The sequence below is a fragment of the Alternaria dauci genome, chromosome 7 (genome assembly GCF_042100115.1).
Source record: "Alternaria dauci strain A2016 chromosome 7, whole genome shotgun sequence".
In the NCBI taxonomy this organism is placed as follows: Eukaryota; Fungi; Ascomycota; class Dothideomycetes; order Pleosporales; family Pleosporaceae; genus Alternaria; species Alternaria dauci.
This window is the reverse complement of record NC_091278.1, coordinates 1,449,960-1,465,783: the sequence shown is the minus strand read 5'-3', so window position 1 is coordinate 1,465,783 and position 15,824 is coordinate 1,449,960. Positions and strand designations below refer to the sequence as shown.

The window sequence follows — 15,824 nt, the reverse complement described above, 5'->3', positions numbered from 1 at the left end:
GCGCATTATGGTGTTGATAGGATCTTCTATGCAAGGCAAACGATGTACGTTGGAATTTTGAAGACGTGGCGCGGCTCAGATGACCGTATAGAGATGAAGTCAACTTTAATGTGGATAATGGATATACATGCAAGAGAAGGCTTACAACTCATACATCCCCTGCACCATCACGCTCTCATCCCCCACTCCTCATACTCACACTCTCTGTGCCACCACTCTTCTCCCACCCATCCGCCTCCCTCCGTCCCAACGCCCTCCGGAGAATCCATTCTTTTGCAGTAACCTGTTCTTCCGCACCGTTCGATCCGCCCTCCACCAAGCTCTCCAACACAACATCATCCTCAGGCCGGCAAAAGTACACAAGGCTATACCTCGTAACACTGCCCTGTTCGCCCGGCGGAGCAACAACACGATGAACATTGCTTCTCAGCGCCCCGTCCGAGAACTTGACCAGCGCGTCCCCAAGATTGACGATACAATGGCCAGGCAAAGGACGCACGTACGTCCATCCATCTTCACACAGCTTCTTCTCGACGTCTGTCGGTGGAGGAGACGTGGACGTGGGCTCAAGGGGCGATATGTGCTCAGGCAGCCTGACCTGCAGGCCGCCCAGACGATTGAACAGCACGGTGACGCTACCAAAATCTGTATGTTCGCCTAGCGCCACACCTTTGAGCGATTGTTCCTGCGGCGGTGCTTTGACGAAACGGATCTGGTCGCCTGATGCTGCATCCAAGCGGTGAATGGCCGGCAGACCACCCGCTTGACGGATATCCTGGTTAAGAGGGAGCCGGGAAGATAGCAGAGAGGTGACGACCATGCAGATTGCGTGCGAGGAGGTAATGTACGATTTGTACAGGTCACGATGTGGGTTTAGGACCGCTGGGGCGGGGAGGGGTTCAGTAAGACCGATGATATCGTCCTTGGAGATCTGACATGAAGCATTAGTGTTGGGGGCATGAGAGAGGAGATGGACGTGCATTGTAAAACTCATTCCTGTCTTTTGTCCCTTGCTTGTCAACTATGCCTTCGCCGTAGCCTTTGTACCCAAAGTAACTGCCCTGGTCTTTGAAGTCGTACTTCATCTTCTCTGCGACATCGAGATCGTACAATTCTTGCATCACATTAAATAGTTTGTCCGCATCTTCGATCAACGCATCGCCGTTGATGGTAGTTCCATTACTCGTGTTGCTGCATGTGCGTACGTCGAGGTAGAAGAAACCCAACTCACAACAGGCCTGCCAGCACCTGTTTTCTTCTTCCTTGTCGTGCTCAAGAAGCTTCTGAAGGGAAATACGCAGTAGAGGCGCCGTGGGGACGTTGTCAGGAAATTTTGGGAGATCGAGAAATGACTCGCGCCGCGGAGATGGAGAGTGGTCTGAGTGAGGCATGGGTAGCACTGGTCAACTGTCTCAGATCGCGAGGTTCATCGCGAAGGAGCGCAGGGCACGCACGTCGTTCGCATACAGTGGGGCGGATATAGCTGTTGGTGTTAAGACGACCAAGTGGAGAGCCGTGTGGAGAACGCGGGGTAGCCTCGGATAGCTGGACGACGCATGATACTACGGATGGACAAAGTGAGAAGCGATCACACGACACAGACAGACATCACAAAGCATGACAAGTAGTAAAGGAGACGCAATTCATTAACTATCCACAGATGTAGCTCCGATATTTCCACCACCCAAGCAAGCAGACATGACGCGCCCAAACACCGACGCGATTGACACCGATCGATGCCCGAGTGCGCCATGCTACCAGTCAAGTGACGATGCAAAAGTTATGAACACAATTTATAAAAGGTGGCCGTGGGTAAACAAACGCCTGAGTTATGATTGGTTATGAACGTTTGAATGAGACCTGGGTAGTGTTAGATGATGAACCTTGATGAATGTTGATGGCGATGATGACTTACCATTGACTGGATGTTTCTACAACCTGGATCCGTGGACGACCTTGTAGTCGACAGCCATCTCCATGCCATCGTCATCGATGACGAGGATGCGGACGCTGCCACGGCCGTTGTCGAAAGACTCTGTGAGGCGGTTGATGAGACCGCTCTGGTCAAGGACGGGAAGGCCCTGCTTGACATCACCAGACTCGGTCATGGCGACAACGCGACCGTCCTCACGGATGTCGAGAACACGGTACTGCTTGAAGACAGGGCCGAGCATGTTCTGGACAACGACGGAGGGAGCCGGGTTGGAGATGAAGGAAGACTCCTCATGGAGCTGCTTGGTGAAGAGGTCAACACCGAGGTAGCGGTGCTGGCCAGTCTGCGAGGAGGTGGTGATGCGGATGACCTGGCAAGGGCGGCCCTGGAGGATCAGGAGATCGCCGATGCGGATGTGGTGGCAGGGGATGGTGATAGTCTTGGAGGAAGCCATCTTGCGGACTGGACGAGCAGGAGCTGGTACAGGTGCGATAGAAGCGGAGACTGGGGCAGGTGCGATAGAAGCGGAGATGGGGGCAGGTGCAGCAGCAGAAACTGTGGACCTAGGGGGAGAAGGTTGGGAGTGGATGCGAACGACCCTCTCGACAGGAGCTCCGGATTGGACGGGGCGGCTAGGGGCAACAGAGGGAGTAGCTGAAGTGTACTTCTCCTTGACGATTACCTCTTCGCGGGCGTCGTCGTACTTGGCACCTGAGAAAGAGTGCTCGTGAGAGTGGTGGTGGCGGTGAGGGTGGATGGGGTGCTGGATGCGGTCGGCGACCTTGTGAGCGGCGTGAGAGATTCCTTGACGAAGCGAGTGGTATTTGCCCTCGTTGTCGTAATATCCCATATCACGCTTGAACTTCTTGGGGGGTGCGGCAGTGGAACGAGCAGATGCTTCTACTCGGACCTCAGATGGCTGGTGACTGGCAACACTCTCGACGTGCTTGCTGCTGGGGAAGGTGTCGTGCTTGGTGGTGTAAGTCTCCTTGGAGTAGCTTGCACCGGCGACGATGGGACGAGTACGTTCGCGGATCTGACGTTCAGTAACGTCGATTTGAGATGGAGCGTAGTCGGTGGCAGGGCCGTAGACTGTATTGAAGTGTCTATCGTAGGCTCTGTCGTGAACCTCGACGTGGGAGTGTGTGGAGGTTGGAGGAGGAGGTTGGGGGTGAGGTTGGAAGCTGAAGGAAGAAAGGAAGGTCAGCTTTGGGTTGGGCAAGGAAGAGCTTAGAGGAGGTGAGAGAAAAGTGGGGACTGCAGGTCGCTAGGACAACAACAGATGAAAGGGGTTAGCGGGTAGCGCGTGGCTGGGTGCCGCTAAAGTCAGGGGGTTGGTCTGTTGTGATGATCCGTGCGAAGGTGCGCTGGCAAAACAATGGAGCGGACTTACCGGTCGTGGGATCGCTCAAACTCTACGTGCTCAGTGCGATGAACGTGCTGAGACTGAGGCTGGGCCGGCTGGAATTGCGGCTGGGACTGCTGTTGGGGAGGCTGGGACGGCTGCTGAGGCTGTCGGTAGCGCGTGTGCTCGTGGATATGAAGCTCCTCACGGTGCTGAGGGGGCTGTTGAGCGTGGAATTGCTGGGGCTGGGCAGCCTGCTGAAACTGCTGCTGCTGCTGGGGAGGCTGGGGAGGCTGGGGACGACGAAGACGCTCCTCTTCGTAGATGTGAACCTCTTCCTTGACGTGGGTGTCGTGGTGCTGCTGCTGCTGTTGCTGCTGCGGTTGGGGAGCCGGAGGAGGGGGTAGGACGGTGGCGGAGAAGGATTCGTGGATTTCTTCGTGACCTTCCCGTCCGTGTGAAGCGTGTTGCTCAAACTGTGCTTCCTGTTCTTCTACCTGTACGCTGGTAGTTTCCTTGAATTCCGCGTTCCGATACGCAGACGGGAAGACACTGAAGGGGATCGGAACCTGGGCGGGTCAGCATAATTGCTTATACACTCGCGGTGAACGAGCATACTCGTGCTTCAAAATCCAGTTTGCCGGAGTCGGGTCGCTCTTTCTCGAAAACCCTTCGAACCGTTCGAAAACAATTCGAAAGGAATCAAGAAAGAACTTCTTGGCTCCTTTAAGGTCTCACGTGGAGATTTGTAGTGGTTGATGATCTACTGAAGAGTCGCCAGCTTTATGGTGTTGACGTGCAGCAGCTTGAAGATGCGCAATTGGATGCAGTAGCGGGGTGTAGGTGGAGGAGTGATGGAGTCAGAATGGCCGAAGAGGGGATCAAGTAGATTGGCGGTCAGTCGGATCACTGTTGTGTCGGCGTCTCGATGATCGCAAGGTTGTGGAGGCTGGGAAGCTCTGGGAGAGCTGTCCAGGAGCGGCCTAGCGTTATTGACACGGATTGCTAGCGCGTATCAGCTCCCCCTTTTCTACCTGTGCCATGGACCGATTGACCCCAGACAGCACATCACAACCTGGCGCTGCTCGCACCGAGGTAATTTCGGACGCGCAATCCACCTCAGCACGGCTGTTGACCGGGCAATGGCTTCCCACTCGTGTCGCAATCCATAGTCGCAACGCATTGGAGCTCCACAGAGCTGCCGGGAGCTTCCCCGGCCTTGCTGCAGCTCCACGAACGTGTTTATTGGGAGTCCGCTGATCCCTACCTGCGTGGTATCATGCAATTGGGGCCCGACGTCCGTCCCATGCATGCGGCGCCAGCTTCCAAAGCAAGAGAGGCATTTTTTCAGCTCAGCTTATCCATGTCGCGCGCGCGGCCAGCTGTTGATAGCTGCAAGCCTTTCCCCAGCCTCCTGATTTTAGTCGCGTCATCCCGCGTCGCTATTGGCCAGAGCTCCTCGAGGCCGCAGCCTGAAAAGCATGGCTGCAGCATGGGCCGACGATGATCACGGATCCGCCGGACTATCACGTGCGAGTCTGTTTATCGATCGCGGTCCAGCCGATGGCCATCGACGCGGATGGGGTGAGAGCTGTCCGGCCGCTTGCGAGCTCGACGCATGTGAACCGTCGTTCTCAACGGCTGTCCGCATCATCGTCCCCACGGAGAGCGCCCGCGTCTGACATGCAGCACCTGCCGCAGCGACGGTTTTGTGATTGTGGACGAATCGTTGATTGGCGTACTACAAGGACTCTGTGGTCTGTCACTGTCACTCAAATGCTATGCCGTCTTGCTTCAACCCGTGTTCCATGCACGTATAATTAGACCGATATTGTATATGCGACGCACACAACTCTCTATCAATCAGCAAGATCCGATTCTTTTTCTGGTGACGTGTTTTCTCCAATGTACCCGAGACTTTCTCCGTCCTCACCCCATGTAACCCGGAACCGGAAACCGAGGACAGGCAATCTACAGCCATTCAACAAGGATAGGCTTCGGTGCGCATGCAGCATACCTGTGTGACGCTGGTGATTCTAAGCGGCTGGTCTGGTGACAATGTGCAGGTTGCTTCACGGGAAGAGCTAGGAGGCCATACGCCGAGCTAGTCATTGGCTGGCCTGGGAGAGCAGCAAAGGCGTATTTTGTTGGTTGTCGCCATTCCTCTTTTAATGGGTTGAGTTCCACTTCGACTGCCAGTAGAAAGCACGACTCCACGGTCATGAAGGAGCTGCATGCAACCACCTTCTGGCCCTGCGTTAGCATCTATCCCGATTGTGCTTCTCATACGTTCGCTAATCTCTGGCTCGTATACGTTTCTCCAACGTCTTTTCTGCGCTCTCTACAATTGACGTCTCATTCTGGTTCGACATCCGTCGACTTGGGAAACAGCAGCTTTTAACAGGAAAGATACATTTTCGAAAAGAGAAACTCACTCGATGCACATCAGTAGGTGTGTGCATTATTGAATCATAGCAGGGCGAGTGGAGAGGAGGTTGCCGATGTCTGCTTGACCCAGAAGTGTTAGCAGCATTCCTTTCATCACACGTACTATGCAAGCGCGTCTAGCATACAACACCACCCGACACGTCCTACCAAACCTCAAGATCAAGTTGCATCGATCATGTTACCATTGCCTTGGCCAAACGCAATGATAAAGTTACGTTTCGGCCTATAGTCCCTATCCACGGTTCGCATCGAGTATCCCCACATGGAAGTCATGGTTTCTGTAGAAGAGTAGGACAATGATCTCGAAATTCCATCAAGCAACGCAGTCGGATGCTTCGACGCAGATGTTCGCTGCCAATGTTGCCACTATGCTTGCCAACACTGGGACTGAAGGAGTCGGTGAGTATACCAAACCGCAAGACCAGCAAGTCATGTACTGGCAACAGAAGACATCTATTGGAATATCCTGACGGCAATGGTGCGGACTACAAAAAAGTTCCCCACTACAAGAAGAGGTATCATACCTAGGTATCACCGCATTTCCTAAACTTTTAGCTGTTATTGGGACTGCGATTGGAAGCAGACATCTTTCGACACGTTTACCGCAATCCAATACAGTGTCATTCAACAGCATTGTGCTTGCGTCTTGTTACCAGCACGTTCATCTTATTAATAGACTTCTTTCGATCGCTGCGCCGGGCGAGCAAAATCAATCAATTCCTGCTGGATTACCACAGCCTTCGGAACCCTGGATACCTTCGACTACCTCGCCCTCGCAATAGGTACTCAACTGAGAAGCCCAATCTTGGCTTCGCATACTACGCCAAGTACTTCACAACACAACAAGACTGCAGTGCCAGGCACCTCGACTGCCCCATTACCGTGGCCAAAGACGCTTGAAGACATAACATGTTCACGTCTGGCGCCTGGACTCTTGAAAAGTTCCGCATGTATCCCATCGGTATTCCCGCAATTAGTGTATATTGAGATGGCGCCTGCGGTCCAGAGAAGAGAGCAATATGCGGCACATGCTGCTGCTCTCAATACGGCCATTACGGTGATATACTTCAGCACTACTACGGCGCCCACTAACATGCTTTCAAATTAGAGTGCAATGATGCCAACGTAGCAGCGTCCTGGTCACTAGTAGCTGAGCACGATGGTGTCACTGCTGAAGCAGCTAGCACACAGTATTATCTCGATGCTTAGAACTTTTGGTCTCGATTTGAGGTACACTCGAGCTCATTATCAGGAAGATTGAACATAAACGATCCTGTAGAGCAGCTTCCCCTGCTTTGAAAATAGGTACCGGCCGTTCCATTGGCACGCATCTAGGACCAAAACTAACCCAGGAGCAGCCCACCAGAAACATTCACTTGGAGTCAGTCTCAGCCGTCGGGCCTAAAACCGGTAAACATATCGGAAGATCTAGGTGCAGAGAGTGAGTGTTTTGGCAAGTCTTCTCGTGTACACAGACGTGAGAGGGCACATAAGGCATGGGTGGACTGCTTTCCCATGGTTGGTCTGTACATCAAGAGCACTCTAACCAAGAATACGACATTCCTATGAATATAACATTGCGTTCAATTGATAAATTACTACCCTGTTCCAACGAGACACAAGCTCTTTGCTTTCCCATACTTTACAATCGTCTCTCATGCTCCGTTATCCAATACACAAGATGCTTTCGTACCCGTTCTAATCCTAAGCCATGTTCCCAATCAAAGGACCCTATGCCTTGACAGTACTCCTCTTCATGCCCTTTCTTGCGTTCTTCTCTCTCTCCTTCTCCAAGAACTTGCGCTGCTCATCGGCACTCAGGCGGCCCAACTTGGCGTCCCTCTGCTCCTTCTTCAGCTTGTCAGCAGCGAGTTTCCTCTCCTCTGCCTTTTCCTCATCTTCCGCCTTTTTGATCTTGGCGATTTGCTCGTCGCGGGTCTGCTTGATACGACGGAGGGCTTCAGGGCGGAAGTGTGCAGAGGCAGCGAGCTGGTCAGGAAGGCGAAGGAAGTACTGGAAGATGGGGAGGGTGGTGGCATAATCCGAGGCGAACTTGAGCGAGAGACTGAGGCGCTTCTTGGGCTTGGTTTCGTCGAGGCTGGGAGACGTGTTAGCTTGGTCCAAAGAGCGAGGTGTTGCAATGCTGTTTGACTTACGTTCTGGGGGCGTTGATGGGCTGGTCGCTGACGATGAGGGCCTCGAAGTTGTCGCCCGCGTCGTTCACAGCTTTGATAAGCTCGGGTGTGACCAGCATATCCGTAACCTCGGCGCTCTCACTCATGACCGTGGTCCAAACAGGCAACTTGGCGTGGTCGCGCGTGGTAGTCAGAGACAAGTCGTAGCGCTCGTCGCGCATGCGCTTCATGATGTCCTTGTGGACAACTGCAAAGACGAAGCCATCAAAGGTGCTGCTAGTGACTTTCTTTGACTCACCCTGACCGTATGATGGAGCAAACTTGGTCTCCCGGCCATCGAAGACGTAGGTCGTGGCCTCGACGCGCTCAGAAGGTGGAGGGAAACTTTCAAAGAATAGGGGAAGGATGGACTCTCCAAGCCACATGAAGGGGTTGAAACGCTTGTAGAAGGTCAACTTGACGTCGACAAAGGCGACATTCAGGCGTCCGGTAGCATATGTCTGGTACTCGTCGGCCTTTTTCTCCTTGAGCAGGCTGTCCGTGTCTGCAATTTCTCCCTCTCCGCTTGGGCGCGTATAACCGACTTGGGCAAACTCCTGGGACAGGACAGGGGCGTGGGCCTTCATCCATGTCCTAGCCTTGCTGCGGTTGCGCTTGGTGCCCCAGAGGTGGACCGCGATGAGAGCGAAGAGAAAGGGCAGGATGTACATCTCCAGCTTGAAGTCGTCCGTGCTTGTGCGCTCCCACACACGGTACCATGCCGTGTATGGGCGGCTGTTGCCCAGGGCTGTAGGGGCAGCTTGCGCCGCGCCGGTACCGGTCGTGAAGGGCGAGATGGCAGCGGGTGTGGGCTCAGGAGCACCTGCGTAGTCGGCGAAGTCTGGCCCTTGTCAGCGCATGATGTTGAGTTTATACATGTCCATGCTCCACGACACCCTCACGATGGCCCCGCGACTCCATCTCTTGTCAAGAAATTTGAGCAGCGCACCAGGGGTCTCGTGTGGTCCCGCATCTCAAGTCGCTGGGCTCACGATCGCGCATGCAATACAATGTACGTACCATCATCACCGACAACTGGCGCCTGTGCAGGCTTTTGCCCACCGAAGAGACCCTTGACGAAGTCTGCCATTGCGTCGATGCTTCACAATGAACAGGTGTACGTGGAGATTTGGCGGCGCGGGAGGTGGTTTGGAGGATCCATCGATCTCGGCTCGGTTCCTCGTTGGTGGCACTGACCTCATTTTACAGCGGCTAGCACGCATGTGGAGGGGCATCTGAGCAGCTACCCTAGAGCTCGACTGCATTGGATCGAACCGCCAGTTGGCATGTCTGCTGCACCACATATATTGAAAGGCCAGAAATAAGACATGTTAGCATCTCAACACGGATGCAATTGCAAATGGCGCTAAGGAGCCAGCCGTACTCGGACTAACATGACAGCTGGACGACGGCAGCATCACTCTACGAGAGTAAAGGCAACGAAAAGAGACAATATTGATTGTTCTACGCGGCCAGACAGAATACTTGTCATGGATGGTAAAGGCTTGTTGATTGATTGTACAGATGCAGACGACTCATCTCGGGCCCCTCCTATCCGGATATCACATTCGAGGTGAGGATTTCTAGTTCTTGCCGAACCAGGTCTTGTGTCCCTAGCCATAGTTAGTCGTGGCAGTGTGCTCGGATTGGAAGTGCGACTTACAAGGACGAGGCGGCCCATCATGTACATGCTGGCACCGAAGCTGCTGAACATGATGACCTTGAATCCGGGAACCATCCACTTTCCGCGGGCCTAGAATAAATCCGTCAGCATGCATGTCTGCGTATGATGATATCCAGACGCCACATCTCCAGCATCCGCGTGCGCATCCGCGTGGACCACGTCATATGCACCCCAATGATCCTCCTCTTCTGCATTCGGTACGCACCTTCTCCCAGGTCCTCAGTCCGTCGTGCTTCTGGAACTCGCGTTGCCAGTAAGGCACTTTGTTCTCGCGCATAACCCAGCTGCCGACTGTCAGTATCGAGCTCTGTGTGGAAAGGCGGAGGAGCGTGCGCGGCCACGGCTGCGCTGTATAGAGCCCACGGCCGCGGCCATAGCTCGAGAGCGGACGTACCCTGCCATTTTGAAGAGTGTGGATGTGTATTGCGCGGCTTGCGGGGGCAATTGGTGGTTTCGTGGATTTGGCGGTTTCGTGATGTCGCGAGGTCGAATGATCCGCCGGCGAAAGGAAGTCGGCCGCCAAGGCCCTTGTCCGCTTTGGGCACAACAACTTCCGCATCCTCAATTCGAGCAGAGACAACCGCGACGCCAATGGACTGATTTCGCCCTCCGCTCCTGTCTTGTTGATGCCGCCGGCCCTGGACAGGCTCCTCGCCAGCCCGTCTGCCCTGCGACTCTTGCGCTCCATCGTCAATGCCCCCGAATTCCCCACAGCATGCTCGATAGCAACAAATTGCTGCTCTTCAGTAGCAGCCCGCTGCAACTACTCGAACCAGCCGAAAGCTCAGTCGAAGCTGCAATGGAGGCGGATGATGGATGCCCGCAAGGAGGCAGAAATCCGAGACCAAGTCCGGGCAGCACTCGAAAATGACGATGCCAACGATACCCCCGTACCGACCGTGGATATCTTTGACAACGACGTCATCCGTGTAGCAAAAAGAGAGGACGACCCCAGACAACTCGCTGTCATCCTCGCAAGCGAAGAGAGACTGCATGGGGCCAAGGGTGTCCGCAATGTCTGGCGAAACATGCGTCATCGAGGGTACCGCCTGCCTGCAGAAGACACTCTAGATGCCGAATTTCTATGGGGGACTTTCGTCAGGAACTACTTGCTCATAGGCAAAGTAATAGAGCATGCTGAAGAGCTACTTCATGAGACAGGCCAGACGTACCCTCATCTCTACCGTCTGGTCATGAGCCACTGGCTTCCGAGGAGAGCACAGACAGCGTTAAGGTACCATTACACGCTGCAAAGGAACCTGAAACTCCAGCAGCTCCCCTTGCGGCAGCTGGCACATCTGGGACGGTCCAACTTCAAGCACGCTGCATACGAAGTCCTCAGGGAAATATACGAACACAGCAACGAGCGGGACCTCTACGACGAGGTAGTGCCTGCGTTCATCGAGAAGGGGGATATCACCGCCGCGCGCCAATGGCATGCGCTTTGCACTCTTCGCAACGACATGCCGTCAGAGTCCGTCGCGGCGCATCCCGTTGTTCGGCTGTTCACCGTCGAGGCATCAGCTGGTGACGTTTACTTTGAGACGAAAGGAGCGAAGAAAAAATGGAAGCGGGACCCAACCAGGTACAACGAGGATCTTCTGCGCCGCTTGGAAGGCCCCGACACCGCACCCGTTCGATTTGAAGACTCGTTTGTCGCTCGCATGTTCGCAACGCGCACCTTTCCAGCGGCTTCCATCATACAAGGGCTCTCCATGGTGGGAGTGAACGAAATCGGACCTCAGGCTGTGCTCACCATGGCCCTACAAACACAGCAGGTTGAGGAGCTGCCTGAAAGATTTCAAGAGCTCAGGTCAGCAGGTATTGCTTTGCAGGGCTGTGTCTTCTCTCTAGCGCTGGAGAAATTCGTAATGGAGCAGAAGTGGCAGCTGGTGCGCAGTATGTTGGCAAGCGACCAACATCCGGATGTCTTCGACGACGCAAACGTCCAACGCAAGCTACTCGGATACTATCTTGACAACAACGACTATGCACAAGTTCAGCGCACGCTTGCCATTCTTACCCTCTTCCACAACGACTCCAGTCAAGAGTCCTGGAACCTTCTCTTGCAGATCTACATCAAACGTTCTGGGCCGAAGCATGTCATAGAAGTGCTCCAAGACATGCGCACACGTGGCATCATGTTGACAGCTGAATCAATCATGGCCATCCGCAGCCTACTATCCCGCCGGCAGCGAGGACACAAACCTGTCGGAAATCGTTTCGACGACTTACGTTTTGTCACGCGTGTGTTTGTCATGATTCTCGAAAACGGTCAAGGTGCTGTTTCTCCGCTACACTGGCGTGAGATCATCCGCAGATATGGCATGGCAGGTAGAGTAAGAGAGCTCAAGCGGACTCTACTCTGGCTTCTCTGCTGGTACGCACCGAGGAGCAGTCATCAATTCAACCACTTGCCGAAGTCACCATTCATAGAACCGGCTATAGCAAAACTGCGTGCGGCCCATCCCGAGCGTGGCCACTGGTTCCACTTTCCAGCGATGGTGACACAGGTTAACCCATCGCATCCTATTCGGCAATTATTCCCTCCGTCCCTCCACCAGGGTCTCATTGTATGGGGCTTCAAGGCTGGGCTCCTGCCAAACGCCCATCTGGAACAGTCCATGCTCCAGTCTACTCTTGCTAAAAAGCATTATCGCCGTCAGTTACTTCAGCGCGGAATTTTGCGTCACGTGGAGTGGAGTATAGGCTTAAGAACTGTGGTGCTGCTGCGGGATCTTGGCGTCTTCGTGCACCACCACACAGTTCTCAAGGCCCTGCAAATGCAGTTTGTCAACATGTTTGGGCACGGCCGGTCCAGCCGGAAAGAAAATAGGGTGATGGAGAGAACCAACACGCTTCCCTATGCTAGATACGTCCATGAGGTCAACAAGATATGGGGCAGTCCGCTATTGAGAGAGCCTCAGCTTTTCAGCAAGGGTATGGTGCATGACCATATGTGGCACCCACGCATGAGGCGAATTACCAAACGCAGAGCCTCCATCAGTCTCAGTGAGATTCTGGGCTCAACTTGGACGGATCGAGGCAATGACGGACATAGCGCTGCCAAGGAGGAGGATGCCGCTGCTCTCGAACAGCTACGGACGCACTTCAATGCGCAGGCTAAAGCCATCGAACCCGTATCTGAGCTACAACCTCAGTCTACGGTAGCTGGCGACGCGTCCGATGCGACAACAGGGACGGGTGACGACCTCAAGGCATAGCTTCGCTACGTTACCTAGAGAATATACACTGCAACTCTCTTCACTTCCTCTGGTCCCTGGTGCTTTCAACGATGCCAATGCTCGACCCACACACTGCTTTCAATGCAAGGGTTTGTCTTAATTCGCTTTTACAGCTGTCTGAGGTGTGAAGGTCCATCTTTCACGGCGGGAACGATACGACATCTTAGAATTTGCTCGTATGCGACACTTCCCTGCTGACCCCTTCACCTTCTTTCCCACCACCACTTCCGGCTAGCTTAACTGCGATAGTAGGCTTATGCACCAGCGTCTGCAGCACAACACAATATCTCTCCGTCAGCTTGCCTAATTTATCTACTTCTTCCTCGCTGATCTCTCTACCGTCTTCTCTATCGCCAAACTTGACCGCAAACTCTAGCCGTATGTCGGTCAGGCCAACGGGTGCTGTTTTGTCCACGCCCAGTGTGCCCTTGAAGTCTAGGTCCCCTTCTGCGGTGACTGTACCGGATGCTATTGGGATACCGAGCGCTGTAGCTACGGCCTTCAGAGTGACGCCTGAGCATGCTACAAGGGCATCGAGCAGCATGTCTCCAGAACAGAGTTCGCCAGAGATAGCTGGGTCGTCGCCGCCGGCTTTTTGGTGCAGGCCGGCTACTCTATGCGCTTCCTTGATAGCAGGGCTGTCGGAAAGCTTGCATGTTATCGAATGATCGTCGATAGAACCACTGGATTTGAGGGTGACAACGGCGGAGGAGGGGTCACTGCGGTAACCTTCTTTAATTGGAGCTTGTTTTTGGCGGAGCGCTTGGGCGGCGGACATGATTGTCATGTATCGAATGGGAGGTCGATGAGCGAAGGATGGTCAAGTCCTGTGTCTATTGTAGGATGAGCGAGATTTCTTTCCAAGCACTTTTGTAAAAGTCAAGGTCACGATATACATAATTATGAAGCTTACCCCGCAAGGGGCAGGTCGAAGCTCCGCAACCCCACTTCTCCGCTGGTGCGAGTAACCAAACAGGAAGGAGGGGGGACGCTCGATCAAGACATGGGATACAAGTGCCATGACGAGGAACTAGAAAGCACATGCTCATGAGCATGTCTGAGTGGAATGAGGCGAAGAAGAAGAGACGACGCGACCTGCTCGGGTGAAAGTACCAATGGACACGTGCAGCTTCGCAATATGCGACGCGCCTCTGGCACGCGGCACACGTCATCCAACCAGGTCGACAGCATAGTCTATACAGCCGGAAACCAGAACAAAGCACCGTCTTTGTAGACAGTATCTCCTAGCGATATATTATTCTTTAAAAATCTCTACGGCCAATTGTGCCCTCTGACTAAAATCCGATGTAAGGTAGTCAGTCCTTCTTGTATTGTACCAGGTACCTGGAGAATATGTCGCATCTGGCTACAGAAGAAGATTGGAGTATCACTCAAATCTACCTCTTCGTCCCTGCTAATGAATGAACACCTAGGAGCAACTGTGTTGCAGAAAGATCGGAACCCGATGCGCCATATGCATATCGCAGAACGACCCTTGTTACTTCATGCTCATACATGGTCCCAGCGGCAGTCGACAGACTTGATTTTATTCTGTGTTTCATTACCGGTCAGCAAACTCATGTCGAGATTTGGCACATGCCAATAGTACTCACATGCTAGCCGAGGGTCATATGATTGATCGCAAGATCGGCAACAGAGTGGTCGAGAAAGAGGGATCTGGCTGTTGGTTCACAGTTACCCGTACTAATTCGTGTCAGTTTCGCATCACTGATATGTCTACTAGATGAGACGTGCCTATAGAAGAAACAGTAAAAATTCCGACCATGGTTAGGCGCACCGTCGGGGCAAATGTTGAATTGAATCGAGGAAGGCTTGAAGGTGAAACTATGGTATGTTAATGATTGTAGATTGAGCCTGGTAGGTGCACATGATGGTTGTTTACCAAGGTCATGCAACTGTTTATGCCTTCTCTGCAGAGGTAGGCCGTCATGAGGTTGCCTTTGTAGCTGACATCCTCGTAGAAGTGGATCTACGATGGTTAGGGAAATCGACAAAAGCTGACAATGGGTACATACGTTGGACGCACCACGATCCCAGTCTGCAGCGTGGATATCCGTAGTCTCTTTCGTGGTCTGTACACCAGACCCAGTAACCGGCGCGCGCGCAGGCATGATCACGTTGCTGAGATCAACGACCATCGGCCCACCGCCGAGCTCGATCGTAGTACTGTCAGTCTTGTTGAGAGTGAGGGCCGCCACAGCCGAAATACAGGTTATGGAGATGGTGAAGAGACGCATGATTGCTGGGTGGAGGTTGTGTTGTGACTGTGGATTGGCGGATAAACCTGGAAGGCAGTGGTTTTGAGCTTGTGAAGAGACTTGGGAATGGAGAACAACAATGGAGTGCAATAATATAAATGAAACCCCCACAGGCGAAGGGAGACTGTGTGGTGAGGAAGCGGTTGCCTGTTTTTCAATGCCTTGGCCTACAGCGAGATTTCTGTCACCGAATAATACAGTTACGTATAAGGCCGTTTGACTGCACGTGCTTTTCATTCAACTCCGCTACGAAGAGGCCGGTTCGCGACATCCACTAACATTTCACCTTGACGTGTCGGTCGATTACACTCGTTTGCGCCTATGTCATCAGTTAGATAATCACGCCTCATTAATTACACGAGAAAGGGCAGCTCTAGGGGCGCTGATGCGTAGATCGTGAAAGTAGTCGCTTCCAATACTTTATCCTGCGAGCGTATGTTGAGCATAGAACGCCTTCTTACTTTGTAGGGCGATACATGCCTGCCTCGCTAGTGCGATAGTGAGCAACAAAGGTTGTTATATCAATAAGAGTTGTCCGAAGTCGCAAGGATTCTTGATCTGCTTGCCATACTCCCACAACCTCCATGGACGCAGCCTCCGGATCGGGACCTTGGGATGAGCGGGGAAAACGAGAAACATGTGTTCGTCCCAGCAGACTGTGGTTCAGTGTTTACGAAACCAGGTGAATGGACAATACATGCAGCAGATACATGGCA

General features: G+C 53.4%; 6 protein-coding genes across 6 annotated transcripts; 1 reads left to right on the top strand and 5 right to left on the bottom strand.

The window, feature by feature from the left end:
* Positions 1 to 175: 175 nt before the first annotated feature.
* On the bottom strand, positions 176 to 1,391 carry ACET3X_007615 (uncharacterized protein; the record flags this gene model as incomplete). Its single annotated transcript, XM_069453780.1, has 2 exons — positions 176 to 931; positions 981 to 1,391. The coding sequence occupies 2 exons, from the start codon at positions 1,389 to 1,391 to the stop codon at positions 176 to 178; spliced, it is 1,167 nt and encodes a 388-aa protein (XP_069304778.1).
* A 448-nt stretch (positions 1,392 to 1,839) lies between these two features.
* On the bottom strand, positions 1,840 to 4,448 carry ACET3X_007614 (uncharacterized protein; the record flags this gene model as incomplete). The annotated part of the gene is made up of 6 exons (XM_069453779.1): positions 1,840 to 1,860; positions 1,916 to 1,921; positions 1,968 to 3,117; positions 3,327 to 3,847; positions 3,897 to 3,934; positions 4,433 to 4,448. The coding sequence occupies 6 exons, from the start codon at positions 4,446 to 4,448 to the stop codon at positions 1,840 to 1,842; spliced, it is 1,752 nt and encodes a 583-aa protein (XP_069304777.1).
* Positions 4,449 to 7,457: 3,009 nt separating this feature from the next.
* ACET3X_007613 (uncharacterized protein) lies at positions 7,458 to 8,990 on the bottom strand (the record flags this gene model as incomplete). Its single annotated transcript, XM_069453778.1, has 3 exons — positions 7,458 to 7,824; positions 7,883 to 8,741; positions 8,921 to 8,990. The coding sequence occupies 3 exons, from the start codon at positions 8,988 to 8,990 to the stop codon at positions 7,458 to 7,460; spliced, it is 1,296 nt and encodes a 431-aa protein (XP_069304776.1).
* A 493-nt stretch (positions 8,991 to 9,483) lies between these two features.
* ACET3X_007612 (uncharacterized protein) lies at positions 9,484 to 9,986 on the bottom strand (the record flags this gene model as incomplete). The annotated part of the gene is made up of 4 exons (XM_069453777.1): positions 9,484 to 9,513; positions 9,564 to 9,653; positions 9,790 to 9,868; positions 9,979 to 9,986. 4 exons carry the CDS (start codon positions 9,984 to 9,986, stop codon positions 9,484 to 9,486), a joined length of 207 nt encoding a protein of 68 aa, XP_069304775.1.
* Positions 9,987 to 10,210: 224 nt separating this feature from the next.
* Positions 10,211 to 12,808, top strand: ACET3X_007611 (uncharacterized protein; the record flags this gene model as incomplete). Its single annotated transcript, XM_069453776.1, has 1 exon — positions 10,211 to 12,808. One exon carries the CDS (start codon positions 10,211 to 10,213, stop codon positions 12,806 to 12,808), a length of 2,598 nt encoding a protein of 865 aa, XP_069304774.1.
* Positions 12,809 to 12,992: 184 nt separating this feature from the next.
* Positions 12,993 to 13,607, bottom strand: ACET3X_007610 (uncharacterized protein; the record flags this gene model as incomplete). Its single annotated transcript, XM_069453775.1, has 1 exon — positions 12,993 to 13,607. The coding sequence occupies one exon, from the start codon at positions 13,605 to 13,607 to the stop codon at positions 12,993 to 12,995; it is 615 nt and encodes a 204-aa protein (XP_069304773.1).
* Between the last annotated feature and the right edge of the window lie 2,217 nt (positions 13,608 to 15,824).